The sequence below is a fragment of the Rana temporaria genome, chromosome 1 (genome assembly GCF_905171775.1).
Source record: "Rana temporaria chromosome 1, aRanTem1.1, whole genome shotgun sequence".
Classification (NCBI taxonomy): Eukaryota; Metazoa; Chordata; class Amphibia; order Anura; family Ranidae; genus Rana; species Rana temporaria.
The window spans coordinates 273427004-273444594 of record NC_053489.1 but is presented as its reverse complement, the minus strand read 5'-3'; the positions used below and the strand labels follow the sequence as shown (position 1 = coordinate 273444594).

At 44.1% G+C, this 17591-nt stretch overlaps 1 protein-coding gene across 2 annotated transcripts in view; it reads right to left on the bottom strand.

Moving 5' to 3' along the window:
- FRMD3 (FERM domain containing 3) overlaps nt 1-17591 on the bottom strand; it is a 289794-nt gene that overhangs the window by 33162 nt on the left and 239041 nt on the right. For both annotated transcript variants that reach the window (XM_040355603.1, XM_040355606.1), the window contains 4 exons: nt 15757-15845; nt 9071-9145; nt 6343-6411; nt 3033-3163 (listed from right to left, as the gene is read on the bottom strand). In XM_040355603.1, coding sequence (XP_040211537.1) covers nt 3033-3163; nt 6343-6411; nt 9071-9145; nt 15757-15845 — 364 coding nt within the window. The remainder of the gene's footprint in view (nt 1-3032; nt 3164-6342; nt 6412-9070; nt 9146-15756; nt 15846-17591) is intronic.

Here is a 17591-nt window from a genome sequence, read left to right as displayed (position 1 = left end):
ATATACAGAGTGATCCCCGCTGAGCTTACGGAGATCCGCCCCGTGTGAAAGGGCCTTTAGTCATGAACTCCACAAATCTGGCCTTTATGGAAGAGTGACAAGAAGAAAGCCATTGTTGAAAGAAAGCCATAAGAAATGCTGTTTGCAAGAAGCCATGTGGGGGACACAGAAAACATGTGGAAGAAGGTGCTCTGGTCAGATGAGACCAGAATTAAACTTTTAGGCCTAAAAGCAAAACGATATGTGTGGCGGAAAACTAACACTGCACATCACCCTGAACACACCACCCCCACCGTGAAACATGGTGATGGCAGCATCATGTTGTGGGTATTCTTTTCTTCTGCAGGGACAGGGAAGCTGGTCAGAGTTGATGGGTAGATGGATGGAGCCAAATACAGGGCAGTCTTAGAAGAAAACCTGTTAAGAGTCTGAAAAAGACTTGAGAGTGGGGCAGGGGTTCACCTTCCAGCAGGACAACGGCCATAAACTTACAGCCAGAGCTACAATAGAATGGTTTATATCAAAGCATATTCATGTGTTAGAATGGCGCAGACAAAGTCCAGACCTAAATCCAATTGAGACTCTGTGGCAAGACTTGAAAATTGCTGTTCACAGATGCTCTCCATCCAATCTGACAGATCTTGAGCTATTGAGGGGAATGGGCAAAAATTTCACTCTCTAGATGTGCAAAGCTGGTAGAGATATCCCCAAAAAGACTTGCAGCTGTAATTGCAGTGAAAGGTGGTTCTACAAAGTATTGACTCAGGGGGGGCTGAATACAAATACATGCCACACTTTTCACATACAGTGGAACCTTGGTTTACGAGCAGCGCGGTTAACAAAAGCTTTGAGGGTTGTCTCGCAAAACAAACAGAATTCAAGCTAATGGGGTGTACCGTACCGCATTTGGTTAGAGGTGCGGGGGCGCCGGTGACACTCGGAACGGTTTGGAGCCATTCGGAAATACTCTGTTTCCAAGCCTTTTCGAGATCAGCCGAGCTGTCCCCAAGTATTTCAGAGGCTCTCCGTCACCCCTCCACCCTCTGGCCACATGTGGTATTGCATGCAATAGAAGTCAATGCAGAATGAATTATCTTTGTTTCCATTGACTTCTATGGGGAAACTCGTTTGATATGCGAGTGCTTTGGATTACAACATTCTCCTGGAACGGATTATGCTCGTAATCCAAGGTTCCACTGTATTTATTTGTAAAAAAAATTGAAAACTATTTATCATTTTACATCCCCCTCACAATTATATGCCACTTTGTGTTGGTCTATCACATAAAATCCCAATAAAACGTTTTTGGTTGTAACATGACAACATGTGGAAAATTTCAAGGGGTATGAATACTTTTTCAAGGCACTGTATGCACATAAGGGCATCCATATTATTTTGTTACATATGCAGCCTCTACTTTCTGTTTAGTCCTGCTGCACAATGACTGTGCTATAGTGTTTATCCATCTTAATGCTACTTAGTTAGACTGACTAAAAGAAATAGGCTGTCTGGGTGGCTAATTAATATTATTTTAATGGTCCGGAGGAAAAATGTCAAACTGTAAAAAGCCTGAAATATTTTAAAGTTACACCGAAAATTGTTTTTAGGTAAATATTAGCGTAATAATTCAAGGTCCAGATTAAAAATACACCCTATTTTTCCTTAAAAGCCACATGAATCGTGCAGATTGTCCTAGTTTGTGCATGTTTAATAAAGAAAGTACAAGAATTAAGAATTTCTCTCTTGAAGATTATGTGAAATATTGTGCTATAATGAAAACTTAGCACACTCGAGAGGACAGCTGTATCAAACACGCAGCAGATGCAGCTGCTAAATTCTCTTCTATGTGACATAAACAGACATTTGTCACACAATCAATACATAATCGCGTTCATCTCGAAAAATATTAAGAGCCCTCCACTGACCAATGTCTAGTGATTGAACTACAAAAGGGCCTGCACTTTTTCAAATTATTTTAATTGCTCGGAATATTTAGCATGTCTGCAGGCAATTTGCAAAAAGTGGCTCTACAAATGAGTGGTACTTTAGATAACATAACATCCAGTTCACATCATCTGCATCGGGATTCTCCGAATCACAATAAAAAAAAAAAGATGAAACACTAGGGCCCAGATTCACAAACACTTACGCCAACGTATCTAATGATACGCCGCGTAAGTCCACGGATGCGCCGGCGTATCTATGCGGTTGATTCTGCAAAGGAGATACGCCTGAATTTTGGCTCCATCCGACCGACGCAAGTCTCCTACGCCGTCGTATCTTGGGCGCATATTTACGCTGGCCGCTAGGGGCGCTTCCATTGATTTACGCGGCGAATATGTAAATGACCTAGATACGCCGATTCACGAACGTACTTGCGCCCGTCGCAGTAAGCTACGCCGTTTACGTAAGGCGTACGTCCGGCGTAAAGTTAAACCACCAAATAGTTGGTCTAAGTCATGCTAGGGTATGGACGTCGGAACTGCCGTCGGATTTTACGATGTTTACGTAAGTCGTACGTGAATGGGGCTGGGCGTAGGTTACGTTCATGTCGTAGGCATTGAGCTGGCGTATCTTAGGAAGTAAATTCGATGTGATTCTGAGCATGCGCGCACATGCGCCGTTCGTTGCTTCATTTACATGGGGTCACGATTCATTTTAATACAACACGCCCACTACCTGCCTACTTTGAATTAGGCGGGCTTACGCCGGCCCATTTACGCTACGCCGCCGTAACTTACGGAGCAAGTGCTTTGTGAATACTGGCCTTGCCTCTCTATGTTATGTCGGCGTAGCGCATATGAGATGCGCTACGCCGGCCAGAAGATGCGCCCTCTACGTGAATCCGGCTATATGCCTTTATAAGAAGGGCTGTGCGTATCTGCCCCTGGGTTTATGGGCATATGAACCATTGCCAATCTGATGCTCCATCTTTTTATGTAAAGCCACACATTATATATATATTTTTTTTTCAACAGAGGGAAAGAACAATTAACACAGAGAGATCATGAATATTTAAAAAATAAATTTACCTTCTTCAGTTGGTGCTGCTTCCTCTTCATCCTCCTCACTTGGAGATGGTATGAGAGGCTGCAATGGTTCCATGTTGATGATTAGCTGCTTGTTTAAGGAGTAAGAGCTGCGACTGTGGGGTATTAATGACCTAAATGGCGAAAAAAGGAGAATAACAGGTTAGTAAAGCTGCCCAATATTTTTATTCAATTTCCTTTAATTTATACCTTTAACTATGTAGTGCAAGGGCCTGCCTGATTTCATATAATTTGAAAGTGTTTAGGTTTGGTTTATAGTTTTGTTAAATTGAAAGGAAAATTGTATAATGTATATCCAGCCTAAGTGTGTGAAGAAGTAGGAATGCGTGACAAAGGCCATATTTTCAATATAATATGTAAAATAACACTTATCCTTTAATACAGAATTATAACAGTTTATAAAAACCCACTTTACTTTATAAGGTCCACCAACCCATATCACCCTGACAAATAGTTGTGTTACCAATATTGTGTCTATTCAGTGACAAAAGCTCTCAGCCCAACCTAAAAATATTACAAAGAGGGCTTGTTGTTACTTATTTTTCCACCATGAAAACTGGTTAGTTCTCCAGCTGTGCTGGGAACTCGGTGTGTTCTACTCCAATGATCAGACTTGTCCTGACATGCCTCCCCTGCATAACCATTTGCTGGAAAGCTCTGTGTGCTGCTGCTTCTCCTCCCTCAGCTCTTAAAGCGGAGTTCTGCTGAAAAAAAAAAAAAAAAATTAAAAGTCAGCAGCTACAAATACAGCAGCTGCTGACTTTTAATATATGGACACTTACCTGTCCAGGGCACCCGCGATGTCAGCTGCCGAAGCTAATCTGGCCCTCGGATCTTGGGTGGAGGCGCTGCCATGTTCGGCTCCTGGTTCCCGACTGCAAATGCGCGAGTCACGCTGGGCGATCCCACTGGTTCCTACTGTCTTCTGGGACCTGTGTGTCTCTCAGAAGACAGCGGGTGAGGAGGTGCCGGACGTGGCGTAGGTCGCTGCGGGTTTACACAGATATCTGCTCCCTCCTCCCCCTTGAAAGGTGCCAAATGTGACACTTCCATTTTTGGGTGGAACGCTTTAACCACTTAAGGACCCCCTACCGTCGATATACGTCGGCAGAATGGCACGGCTGGGCACAGGCACGTACAGGTACGTTACCTTTAAGAGCCCAGCTGTGGGTCGCGCGAACGCGACTGGGTCTGAAGCTCTGTGACCGCACCTGCCGGTGTCCAGCGATCGGTGACAGGAGCTGAAGAACGGGGAGAGGTGTGTGTAAACACACCTTCCCCGTTCTTCTGTGTGGCAGTGACACTGATCGTCTGTTCCCTGATATAGTGAACGACGATCAGTGATGTCACGCCTACAGCCACGCCCCGCTACAGTAAGAATCACTCCCTTAGGGCACACTTAACCCCTTAGCACCCCCTAGTGGTTACCTCCTTCACTGGCAATGTCATTTTCACAGTAATCGGTGCATTTTTATAGCACTTTTCGCTGTGAAAATGACAATGGTCCCAAATATGTGTCAAAAGTGTCCGATGTGCCCGCCATAATGTCGCAGTCCCGAAAAAAATCGCTGATTGCCGCCATTACTAGTAAAAAAAAAAATATTAATAAAAATGCCATAAAACTATCCCCTATTTTGTAAACGTATAACTTTTGCGCAAACCAATCAATAAATGCTTATTGAGATTTTTTTAACCAAAAATATGTAGAAGAATACGTATCGGCCTAAACTGAGGAAAAAAAATGTTTTTTTATATATTTTTGGGGGATATTTATTATAGCAAAAAGTGTTTATAGCGCAAAAAATAAAAACCGCAGAGGTGATCAAATACCACCAAAAGAAAGCTCTATTTGTGGGAAAAAAAGGATGCCAATTTTGTTTGGGAGCCACGTCGCACGACCGTGCAATTGTCAGTTAAAGCGACGCAGTGGCGAATCGCAAAAACTGGCCAGGTCCTTTACCTGCATAATGGTCCGTGTCTTAAGTGGTTAATTAGCAAAAAACAGAGGGAATGTGATAACTTATAAAAAGGGGAAAAAGGGCATTAACCCCCCTGGCGGTATTCCCGAGTCTGACTCGGGGTTAGATTTTCCTGCTGCGAGCGGTAACCCCGAGTCAGACTCGGGCTTGCCTCGCTGGATCCACAGGCACTGTTTACTTACCTTGTCCCTGGATCCAGCGATGCCACCGCGCTGTGTGAGCGAGCGGGACCTCGCTCGATTCACACAGCGTCCTCCTGTGCCGCCGATCTCCGTTCCCTGCGACGTTACGACGCACAGGAGCGGAGAACAGCGCCAAATTCAAAAACGGAAACAAACACCTTACATACAGTATACTGTAATCTTATAGATTACAGTACTGTATGTAAAAAATACACCCCCCCTTTGTCCCTAGTGGTCTGCCCAGTGCCCTACATGTACTTTTATATAATAAAAACTTTTCTTTATGCCTGCAAACTGTAGATTGTCCATAGCAACCAAAAGTTTTAGAGCAGCTAGAAAACAGCGATAATAAATTATAATCACTTGCAGAATTGTGCGATAGCGATTTGTGGGGAAATTCGTCATAAAAAAATAATAATAATGACAGCGACAATTCTGCAACTGAGCACATTTCAGTGATTTTGATTTGATTACATTATTGAATAATTTGTATTATAATTATATTATTATTTGTTATAATTATTTATAATTATTTATTATATTATAATTTATCATTTTGTTTTTAAAAAAATGTCATACCCGGGATGCCTATTAGACTCTGGTTTGGACAGATTTAAGTGAGTTATTCCTAAGAATTACAGGCCTACAATATAAAACGCCATATTTCCTTGCAAATAATGGTACCGCTTTCAGCACCTTTTTTCTGAAAGAATCATACCGCCAGGGAGGTTAATATGTTTTTTTTTATATATATATATTTATACACAAATGTTTTGCCTTTCATTTCTAATTTAAATTGAATGGGTTGTTTTACAAGGTGATGGTTTACAAACACCATGCACAGCTGTACCAGATTTTTTACTCCAGTTTTAGTAAATCAAACCCAATATGTCATCGGTACAACCACAAGCGGGCCATGCAGTGCCCATTCATCAGACATTTAATGAATGATCACATATGTAATGATAGGACCCTGTGTGGCCTGAAACATTGCACTTCTATGTGATCTTCAAAAAAAAAGACTTTTCGTCGTGCAGCAAGCTTGTGGTTGTTCTGATGATATATTGCATTTTATTTGCAACAGACACTGATGTGCATTAGAGATAGGTAATTGAATATTTTTGAATTTACCTGTGGACTTCTGGAGGATCCCTTTGAATTTTTGAGCTGGCTTCAACAACTTCTTTTGCAACTTTTCCACTGATTTGGAAGAAAAGAAAATGCTTTGAATTAATTTCCAATCTACATACAGTATATCTTTGAGAATAACTTATTTCCTTATATACAGTATATAAGGTATATATATATATATATACACACTTCTATGGTTTCAAATAAGTGACCCGTACTAACACGTGCCTTGGTAAGGCTTAGTATAAATTAGAATGAGCAGAGAATGTTTTTAGGCAATGGCCGCTGTCCATGTAAGAAATGTCCTAAACCCAATAACAATCTCACACTCAGATGCTGATCACTGTAGGTAGCCATTGATTATGTTATTATTCTTCAGCTGTAAAACAGGCAATAGCAAGGGAGAGTACTTATTGGGTTTCCTACAATAGTGTAAAAAAATCTTTAACTGATTGCCGCCCACCGCATGGCACGGGCAGGTAAAGGGACGTATGTCCCCTTTAAGAAGCGGTTGTTGCGGGCGCGTGTGCGCAAGCCGCGATTTCAGTGAGCGCGCACGCGGGTTCCGCTGACTCGATCGCCGCGGGTATACCCGTGATCGTCTCACGGAGACATAGAACGGGGAGATGTTAGTGTAAACACAACATCTCACCGTTCTGCCTAGTGACACTGTTACTGATCGTGTTCCCTGTCATCGGGAACACGATCAGTGACGTGTCACAGCAAGCCTCGCCCCATACAGTTAGAATCATGCTTAGGGAACACTTAACCCCTACAACGCCACCTAGTGGTTAACCCCTTCACTGCCAGTGTCATTTTCACAGTAACCAGTGCATTTGTATAGAACTGATCGCTGTAAAAATGACAATGGTCCCAAAAATGTGTCAAAAGTGTCCGATGTGTCCGCCATAATGTCGCAGTCATGATAAAAATCGCAGATCGCTGCCATTACTAGTAAAAAAAAAATATTAATAAAAATGACATAAAACTATCTCCTATATTGTAAACGCTATAACTTTTGCGCAAACCGATCAATAAACGCTCATTGCGATTTTTTTTTTACTAAAAATAGGTAGAAGAATACGTATCGGCCTAAACTGAGAATTTTTTTTTTGTTATGTCTTTAAGGGGGATATTTATTATCGCAAAAAGTAAAAAATATAGCATTTTTTTCAAAATTATCGCTATATTTTTATTTATAGCGCCAAAAATTTGTGGGGAAAAACAGACGTCAATTTTGTTTGGGAGCCACGTCACACGACCACGCAATTGTCAGTTATAGTGACGCAGTGCCGAATTGCAAAAACGGGCCCGGTCATTTAGCAACAAAATGGTCCGGGGCTTAAGTGGTTAAACAGCAACTCTGGGATACTTAAAAATCCTCTGTTGCAGTGGGTCTGCACCTTCACTGCAAGGTTACCAGTTTGTTTAGTCTAGGGGAGATTTTCTGCACTTAAACTTACCTGATCCTCTGCTCCTCCTTCTTGTCCCCTAGACCTAAATGAGCAAATAACACCTGAACTGTGGTGCAGCCCCATTGGAAAGTATAATTTTTTTGTTTCCCGCAGTTGGGCTTTAACTATGTAAGTGACAATATATCAAGTGAGTTATACTTATGAAAGTCTAATGCCGCGTACACACGATCGGTTAAACCGATGAGAATGGTCTAATGGACGGTTTTCATCGGTCAAAACCGATCATGTGTGGGCGCGGTTAGTTAACCATCGGTTAAAAAAAAGGCAACTTGTTTTAAAATTAACTGATGGATTCCTAACCGATAGGACAAAACCGATCGTTAGTAGGCACAACCATCAATTAAAAATCCACGCATGCTCAGAATCAAGTCGACGCATGCTTGGAAGCATTGAGCTTCGTTTTTTTCAGCACATCGTCGTGTTTTACGTCACCGCGTTCTGACACGATCGTTTTTTAACTGATGGTGTGTAGGCGCGACGGACCATCAGTCAGCTTCATAGGTTAACTGATGAAAACGGTCCATTGGTCCAGTGCATACCCTTTTCTATGGAGAAAAAGGACTTATCCTTCAAAAACCTCAGGGATATTCATCATCTGCAAGCAAATCTCTGCAAGCAATAATAATAATAATATTTGCTTTAACATATTAACACAATGAGTACAAAAAAAGGGACATATATGGGTAGATCGCCAAAATACTGTAAATATATATGGGCACCTTTACCTTTCAAAAATATGTCAATATTTTCATTTTTGTCACACTGCATAACCATTTCCTGTTTCATCTCCATCACACTGCTGATTTATTGTCCAGTGAGCAGGCAGATGACACAGAAAGCTGCAAAGCTGAAACAGTCCCCTGACTGGTTGTGTGATTCAGGAGAGTAGCAGAAAACAATTTGCTGCCATCTAGTGACCAGATTGTAATTTGCACTCTTGCCAAGCAACCATTCTCTGATGAGTATTGATTAAGGTTATGGATATGGTGGTAAAGCTGTTATAGTAAAAATGTGTTATAAATGATGTTTGATTATTTATTAAAGTAACAAAGTGTGATAGATTATACTATAAATTCATTGGCTTTAATAGAACAAAATCTGACTGAGGAAATCAGATGGAGGTAAGCATGACAATAAAAAGCCAGAGAGACCCAGTGTAGACTTTTATAGAAATATACAGTAGCTTGAAAATAATTATAAGGAAATGGAAAATGGAAGGGCAGGTTATTTATGGAATTGCACAAAACACTTACCAGTATCGATATCGACTCCCTTTAAAAAAAATATTGCTGCTTGTCATTGTCTTTACTTGGCTGGATTTTGCATACCTAAAGATTGAAGACAAAGATAAACAATGAAGAATACCTGCTGAATGTGAGTTGTATTAACACATGTAATCCCCTAAGCTAGCTCAACCCAAAATATTTGGACGTCATTCTTTTCCTTTTAACGTTATTTAAAGCTGAACTCTAGGGGGAAGCAAAAATCCTCCCCTGTAGTGGGGTTGCCTCTGCACTGAAAGGGTTAAGTACTAGGGAAAAAGCAATTTTGCTTAAAGGGGTTGTAAAGGATAATTTTTTTTTTTTTTTTAGATAACGAACATGTTATACTTACCTCTGCTGTGCAGCTCGTTTTGCACAGAGTGGTCCTAAACCTGGTCTTCTGGGGTCCCCCGGCGGCTGTCTCGAGTTCTCCCCGCAAGAACCAACCCCCTTCATGGGGGCTCTCTCTCATGGGGTTTAGCTCTTGCAGGTTCGCTCCTGTGATACATAGCCGTAGCCGCTCACTGTATCACTTGGCCCTGCGCCACGTCATTGGATGTGATTGACAGCAGCGCAAGCCAATGGCTGCACTGCTATCAATCCATCCACTCTAGCCAATCAACGGCCAGACTGAGCGGAGAAGAGAATGTCAGGGGCGACCACAGCAGGTAAACGGGCTCAGGTAAGTAACATGGGGGGGGCATAACTGTCAGATGTTTTTTCACCTTAATGCATGGAATGCATTAAGGTGAAGAAACATGAACCTTTACAACCCCTTTAAGTAATCCTCCACTCCCGCAGGCTCCCACTGCTCTGCTAGGTCAGTCTATGCAGTCTCTTCTCCCCTATGCTCCGGCAGTCGCAGGACCTCTGGCGTCATCAAGTACAGTGATTTAAGAAGAGTTAGTACTTTGCCGCTGTGAACTGAACAAGCTATTTAGCAATAAAGTTTTTACATACAGTACATCTCAACATTATTATTACAATTTTGGTCTTAACGTTTTGGTAGCAAAGGCAGGGAGTGGATTTAAATTCCCACACGGGTTGGAAGATGCAAAGCATTAGCAACCAATCTGAGTTCTTACTTAATTTCTCTACAGCAAGCTCTAAATTCAGAAGTTAAAATGTAAACGTGCTACGGGCAACATCCTTTCTTCTCCTGCTCTCCAGTCATCCACAGGAGTTGTTAATTCAGTAATGATTGGTATTATTACATAAAACCTATTAGCATGAGCAGACATATACTGTTTAGAAACGTTTCCTATGACAGGATATGGTTGTGGGATTTTAAATGATGCATGATGGGTACGTATGGTCAATATATGTATATAGATAAGAGCCTGGTCTTGAGCTATCTGGCATATCAGCGCTGTGGTTTGTTAAACCTTCAAGCAAGCCTTGCTGTTATATGAACCAGCAAGGACAGATTAGCTTTTGATCATTGTGCATACCCTATTGAGATAACCCCTTGGAAAGTTTCCACTTACCGGATAGGTTCATCCTGCGTGTTCAATATTCATCAATTAACACTAGCATATATATATGGGCTTTTTGTTCCTCAGGTTGGCCTGCCATAGGTGTGCTGAGGTATCACCCGTTACTTGGGGTTACCTACATCTAGGACACAGTTTCGCTGCGGTCGCATTCTCACAGGATTTCACCCCACTCATTTCAGACTATCACAAACCACGGGTTCCTGACGAAGCCCATCAGGGCGAAACTAGTAGAACCTCAACACGTGGGGTATGAAGAAGACTACCTGCATTCACTTGCATTCCTAGTACTTTTTCTATTCTAGTCTGACTGGTTTTAGCATTTGTTAAATATTTATATTCCATTTTTGTAATAATAAATTTTCTCTTATCAAATATGATTTTTGTCTATATGGTTCAGATGATTGGGGTTTGACCAGGCTCTTATCTATATACATATATTGACCATACATACCCATCATGCATCATTTAAAATTCCACAACCATATCCTGTCATAGGAAACGTTTCTAAACCTTACTTACTGAGGGATTCGGATGCAGATAGTTCTCTGTTTGCTCTAGAACTTACCTATATCCAGACATATACTGTGTTACAAAGGAAAATGATCAATGTCGCTCTTCCTATGAAACATACAGTGAGTATAGAAAAGAATCACTACCTTTAAAATAATCACATTTTGTTTTTATACAGCTGTATTTACTCTGTGCAACTTATAACACCAACATGTCAGAAAAAAAATAATAATAATTAAAAACAGAATCACTGAGTCGGAAAAAGGATCACCCCCTTTGTGAACCACCTTTTTGTCTTTAATTACAGCCTTTAGTCTGTTGGGATATGTTTCTACTAACGTTGCACATCTAGACTTTGCATATGTGCCCACACTTCTTTGCAAAATTGTTCAAGTTCAGTTAAATTTGATGGTGTCGGTTTTGTGGACTGCAGTCTTAAAGTCATTCCACAGATTTTCAATGTGAATTAAGTCTGGGCTCTGACTAGGCCATGCAAGGACATTCACCTTTTTCTCCTTCAACCACTGTGTGGACATTTTTGCTGTGTGCTTTGGGTTATTATCAAGATGGAAGGTAAACCCTCTTCCCATTGACAGTTTTCTGGCAAAGGGTAGCAGATTTTCCTTAAGAACGTGATGATATTTTGCCCCATCCATTTTTCCTTCTATCCTGAAAAGTGCTCCAGTCCCTGCTGCCGAGAAGCACCCCCATAACAAGATATTGCCACCTCCATGTGTTACTGTAGGAATGGTGTTATTTGGAAGGTGAGCTGTATGGAATTTCCACCAGACAGGGCCGGCCTTTGCGGTGTGCGGGTTGTGCGGTCGCTCAGGGTGCCATAGCAACATGGGCGCCTGACGACCTGCACAGATTCCGATGGTCACAGTCAGATTTGGCGGCGCAGCGCGGCGCCCCCCCCCCCCCCCCAGACACACAGCAGGCATGGAGGGTGCAAGTCGCACCCGAGCGAGCCGTCGACACCCGGGACCCGGCAGCAATAATCCCCCTTCCCTTTGCAGCGCCGCGGGTCTGATGAATCTCAGCTGCCTGTGACTGTCTGTCTCAGTCACAGGCAGCCCAGCACAGTGCACTGAGTGCAGCCGCCTCCCCTTTTTCATGTGCTGTGTGTGTGCAGCACGTGGCTCAGGTGATCTATATTGATTGTGTGTGTGTGTGTGTGTGGGGGGGGGGGGTTCTGCATTGTGGGGGGGTCTGTATTGTGTGTGTGTGGGGGGGGTTCTGCATTGTGTGTGGTTCTGCATTGTGGGGGGGTCTGTATTGTGTGGGGGGGTTCTGCATTGTGGGGGGGTCTGTATTGTGTGTGTGGGGGGGGGGGGTTCTGCATTGTGGGGGGTCTGTATTGTGTGTGTGTGGGGGGGTCTGTATTGTGTGTGTGTGTGGGGGGGTTCTGCATTGTGGGGGGTCTGTATTGTGTGTGGGGGGGGGGGTTCTGCATTGTGGGGGGGTCTGTATTGTGTGTGTGTGTGTGTGTGGGGTTCTGCATTGTGGGGGGGTCTGTATTGTGTGTGTGTGTGGGGGGGGGGGTTCTGCATTGTGGGGGGTCTGTATTGTGTGTGTGTGTGGGGGGGGGTTCTGCATTGTGGGGGGGTCTGTATTGTGTGTGTGTGTGTGGGGGGGGTTCTGCATTGTGGGGGGTCTGTATTGTGTGTGTGGGGGGGGGGGGTTCTGCATTGTGGGGGGGTCTGTATTGTGTGTGGTTCTGCATTGTGGGGGGGTCTGTATTGTGTGTGGGGGGGGTTCTGCATTGTGGGGGGGTATGTATTGTAGGGGGGGGTTCTGTATTGTGGGGGGGTTCTGTACTGTAGGGGGGAGGGGGTTATGTATTGTAGGGGGGAGGGGGTTCTGCATTGTGGGAGGATCTGTATTGTTTGTGGGGGGGGTCTGTATTGTGTGTGGTTCTGCATTGTGGGGGGTCTGTATTGTGTGTGTGGGGGGGGGGTTCTGCATTGTGGGGTGGGTATGTATTGTAGGGGGGGGGTTCTGTATTGTGGGGGGGTTCTGTACTGTAGGGGGAGGGGGTTATGTATTGTAGGGGGGAGGGGGTTCTGCATTGTGGGGGGATCTGTATTGTGTGTGTGTGTGTGGGGGGGGGGGGTTCTGCATTGTGGGGGGGGGTCTGTATTGTGTGTGGTTCTGCATTGTGGGGGGGTCTGTATTGTGTGTGGGGGGGGGTCTGCATTGTGGGGGGGTCTGTATTGTGTGGTTCTGTACTGTAGGGGGGAGGGGGTTATGTATTGTAGGGGGGAGGGGGTTCTGCATTGTGGGGGGATCTGTATTGTTTGTGGGGGGGTCTGTATTGTGTGTGGTTCTGCATTGTGGGGGGGTCTGTATTGTGTGTGGGGGGGTTCTGCATTGTGGGGTGGGTATGTATTGTAGGGGGGGGGTTCTGTATTGTGGGGGGGGTTCTGTACTGTAGGGGGGAGGGGGTTATGTATTGTAGGGGGGAGGGGGTTCTGCATTGTGGGGGGATCTGTGTTGTGTGTGTGTGTGTGGGGGGGGGGGGTTCTGCATTGTGGGGGGGGTCTGTATTGTGTGTGGTTCTGCATTGTGGGGGGGTCTGTATTGTGTGTGTGTGTGTGTGTGTGTGGGGGGGGGGGGTTCTGCATTGTGGGGGGGTCTGTATTGTGTGTGGTTCTGCATTGTGGGGGGGTCTGTATTGTGTGTGGGGGGGGTTCTGTATTGTGGGGGGTTCTGTACTGTAGGGGGGAGGGGGTTATGTATTGTAGGGGGAGGGGGTTCTGCATTGTGGGGGGATCTGTATTGTTTGTGGGGGGGTCTGTATTGTGTGTGGTTCTGCATTGTGGGGGGGTCTGTATTGTGTGTGGGGGGGGGGTTCTGCATTGTGGGGGGTATGTATTGTAGGGGGGGGGTTCTGTATTGTGGGGGGGGGTTCTGTACTGTAGGGGGAGGGGGTTATGTATTGTAGGGGGGAGGGGGTTCTGCATTGTGGGGGGATCTGTATTGTTTGTGGGGGGGGTCTGTATTGTGTGTGTGGGGGGGTCTGTATTGTGTGTGTGGGGGGATCTGTATTGTGTGTGTGGGTGGGTCTGTATTGTAAGGGGGGTTTGCACTGTAGGGGGAGACTGTAGGGAGGTCTGTGTGACATGCAGGGGGTCCAGAACGGTTAGGGGGGTGTCTGTGTAACATATAGGTGTCTAGAGCTGTGGGGGGCTGTGAATTGTAAAGTGATGCAGGGTGTTGTATAATGTAAAGGGGTCCAGAGGTGCAGTTGTGGAGAGGGGTACACAGTAGTGACAGAGATAATGAAGGATACAGGGGGCACAGTGGGATTTTAAATGTTACCGTGGGGGGGGGGGCAGATATAGGATCCGTCCCGGGTGCCAAATGCTCTAGGTACAGCCAGGCCACAGGCATATTCTGCAGGAATGACAGCGTGGCGGCTGTCCCTGCCTTGTTAGGAGTCGGAGAGGCGTTATTATACCATGTGATTTATTTTATATGTGGCGTTATTATACCATGTGATTTATTTTATATGTGGCGTTATTATAGCGTGTGATTTATAGTATAGGCAGTTATTATAGCGTGTGATATACAGTATAGATGGCGTTATTATGTGAATAAAAGTTGTATTTTTATCATAGCTTGTAATCTGTTTTTTGGGAATGGAAGGCTTTAAATGGAGCCGGTATTGGAGAAAGGTGTGGACACTGAAAGGGCGTGGTTATGGAGGGGCGTGGTTATGGAGGGGTGTGGTTACGGAGGGGCGTGGTCACTAGGGGGCGCTGTAAATCTTTCTCGCACAGGGCGCCTAAAGGCCTAAGGCCGGCCCTGCCACCAGACATATGGTTTGGTGTTGAGGTCAAATATTTAAATTTTAGTCTCATCTGACTATAACACCTTCTTCAAGGTGCGTTTCAACAAAGCTCACTCGTGACTGCATGTGGCCTTTCTTGAGGAGTGACCTTTTGACTTGTGGAGAAGTTGTGATATTGCTGTAAATTCCTGCAAATGCTTCATAGTTATTTTAGGCACCCTGGGTAGTTTCCTCCTGGCCCTTTCATCCATTTTGGAGTGACGTCCTGATCCAGAGAGGGTCTATGTTGTACCAAATACCTTTCACTTTTTAATAATAGACTTCACTGTGCTTCTAATCATTGATAAAGGCTTTGAAATGTGTTTGTATCCATCTCCTGACTTGTGCCTGTCCACAACTTTATCCTGGAGATCTTTTGACAGTGTCTTTCCAACCATAGCCGATTGTTTGCTTCCGTTGCACTACCAGGGACTGAAATGCTCCAGGAAAGCTCTTTTCAGGCTGAGCTAAACAAAATAACCACAGCTAATTACAGTTGAAAGTCAAACAGCTTTGTGTGCCATTGAGAAGGTAATTAGCTACACCTGATTGAGTTTACAAGTCATTTTTAGGAAGGAGTGATTCTTTTACCAACTCAGTGGTTCTGTTTTTAAAAACAAAACAATTTTGTTGATGTTATATCTTTCACGTGGATGTTATAAGTTGCACACAGTGAATACAGTTGGATAAAACAAAAACTGTGTCTGTCTTAATTTCAGGCTGCGAAGCAACAACATTTGATATTTTAATAGGGGGGTGATTCTTTTCCATACCCACTGTATGTTTCTGAATGCCCAATTTCAGTTATATTATTTTCCAGAATATGCCGTACTCACTTGTAAAAGGCCTGATTTTCGACACCACATTTCCAGAGATGTTTGCAGGCGGCTGGTGTTGAGGTATGGTAGGTTAAAACAGTTTTCTTCTGGAGATCATAGAAAGACAAATCAATTTGCAGTTAGGATATGGGACATAGATTTAACACAATTCTAAAATCGAATAAATAATTCTGTTACACTTTACACCTTAAAGGGGTTGTAAAGGTACAATTTTTTTTTTCCTAAATAGCTCCCTTTACCTTAGTGCAGTCCTCCTTCACTTACCTCATCCTTCCATTTTGCTTTTAAATGTTCTTATTTCTTCTGAGAAATCCTCACTTCCTGTTTTTCTGTCTGTAACTCCACACAGTAATGCAAGGCTTTCTCCCTGGTGTGGCGTGTTGTGCTCGACCCCTCCCTTGGACTACAGGAGAGTCAGGACGCCCACTAACACACAGCTCTTTTCTCTATCTGCAACGTAGAGAGTGTCCTGACTCTCCTGTAGTCCAAGGGAGGGGGTGAGTACGACACTCCACACCAGGGAGAAAGCCTTGCATTACTGTGTGGAGTTACAGACAGAAAAACAGGAAGTGAGGATTTAAAAGCAAAATGGAAGGATGAGGTAAGTGAAGGAGGACTGCTCTAAGGTAAAGGAAGCTATTTAGGGGGAAAAAATTACCTTTACAACCCCTTTAAAGGAAAAGCTTTAATTCAGCAAATCACTACCTCGACCTCCACGACTACAGACAATTTTGATCTATTAATATTAAAATTCAGGTCTTTGTATTTGCCTGGCAATTCACACACTGACATGACTCCTGCAATATTCATGAGGTAATATACAGGCTGCCTGTTTGTACAGGTGTATGATTACAAGAGCTGAACAAACAGACCTGCTGCCACAGCAAGGCCCTATGCTTGCACAGTTGCAATGAATTCCTCTGTGATGTCCTATTGAATTATAACAATATTTTATTTCTTTGTAAGCCTGGTTTACACAAAATGACAACATGATCAGTGAAGATGTCTGTAGCAGCCAATCATATTCCAGCTGTCACTTTTCATGTGCAGCCAGAGAATGAATGCCAACACTGATTACTACGGCAAAACACTTGCCCCTTTAGCTGTCATTAACATTTGTATTGACACCCGTAGCAGTTCGCAGAGGGCCCTATCAGTTCAAAAGGGGGGTCGGGCTCCATCAGTTTAAAAAGGGTGGCCCAGGTACTTGTTGAGAAGGCCGTCTGGCTATACTGTCTTATTGCAGACACCAATCCGCTTCTGTATCTTCCTCTCCCACTCTCCGACTGCACTACGGGGGGGATTAATTCTAGCACGTGCACCCTCTTCCATCTGCTGTCTGGGCCCCCCAGTGCACCCCTTTCCCCCACAGCGCTACCGGCTTCCCTCCTCTCCCGCCATCATTTACTGTTCCCTTCTTGAATGGTACCAGTCACTCCCGTGTCCATTAATCACGGAAGCATATTAGATTTTTTTTTTTTACTATGCTTCAGTTTGCGAAGGAGCAGGAAGCCTCACAGCGCTTCCTATTCATTCATCTGTGCAGCAGAGGCTGTAGCAAAATAAACTGATAAATCTATGTCCTTAGTCACTTTTGGCTAGGGGGGGGCCCTGTCAGGTAGGCTGTCTGGAGCCCCGTGATTTCTAACAGCAGCCCTGCCTGTGAGGGTTCCCGCATTGCATCTAACTCGCTGGCAGTTCATACTGTTCTCTGCGAACTACTGTGGTTGTCAATAGAAAATTAATGACACCCCCAAAGCGAACCAAAAAAAGGGTCCTGTACCTTTTTGGAGCGAATGTGGTGCAATTTCAGCCATACAAACTGTATTGTT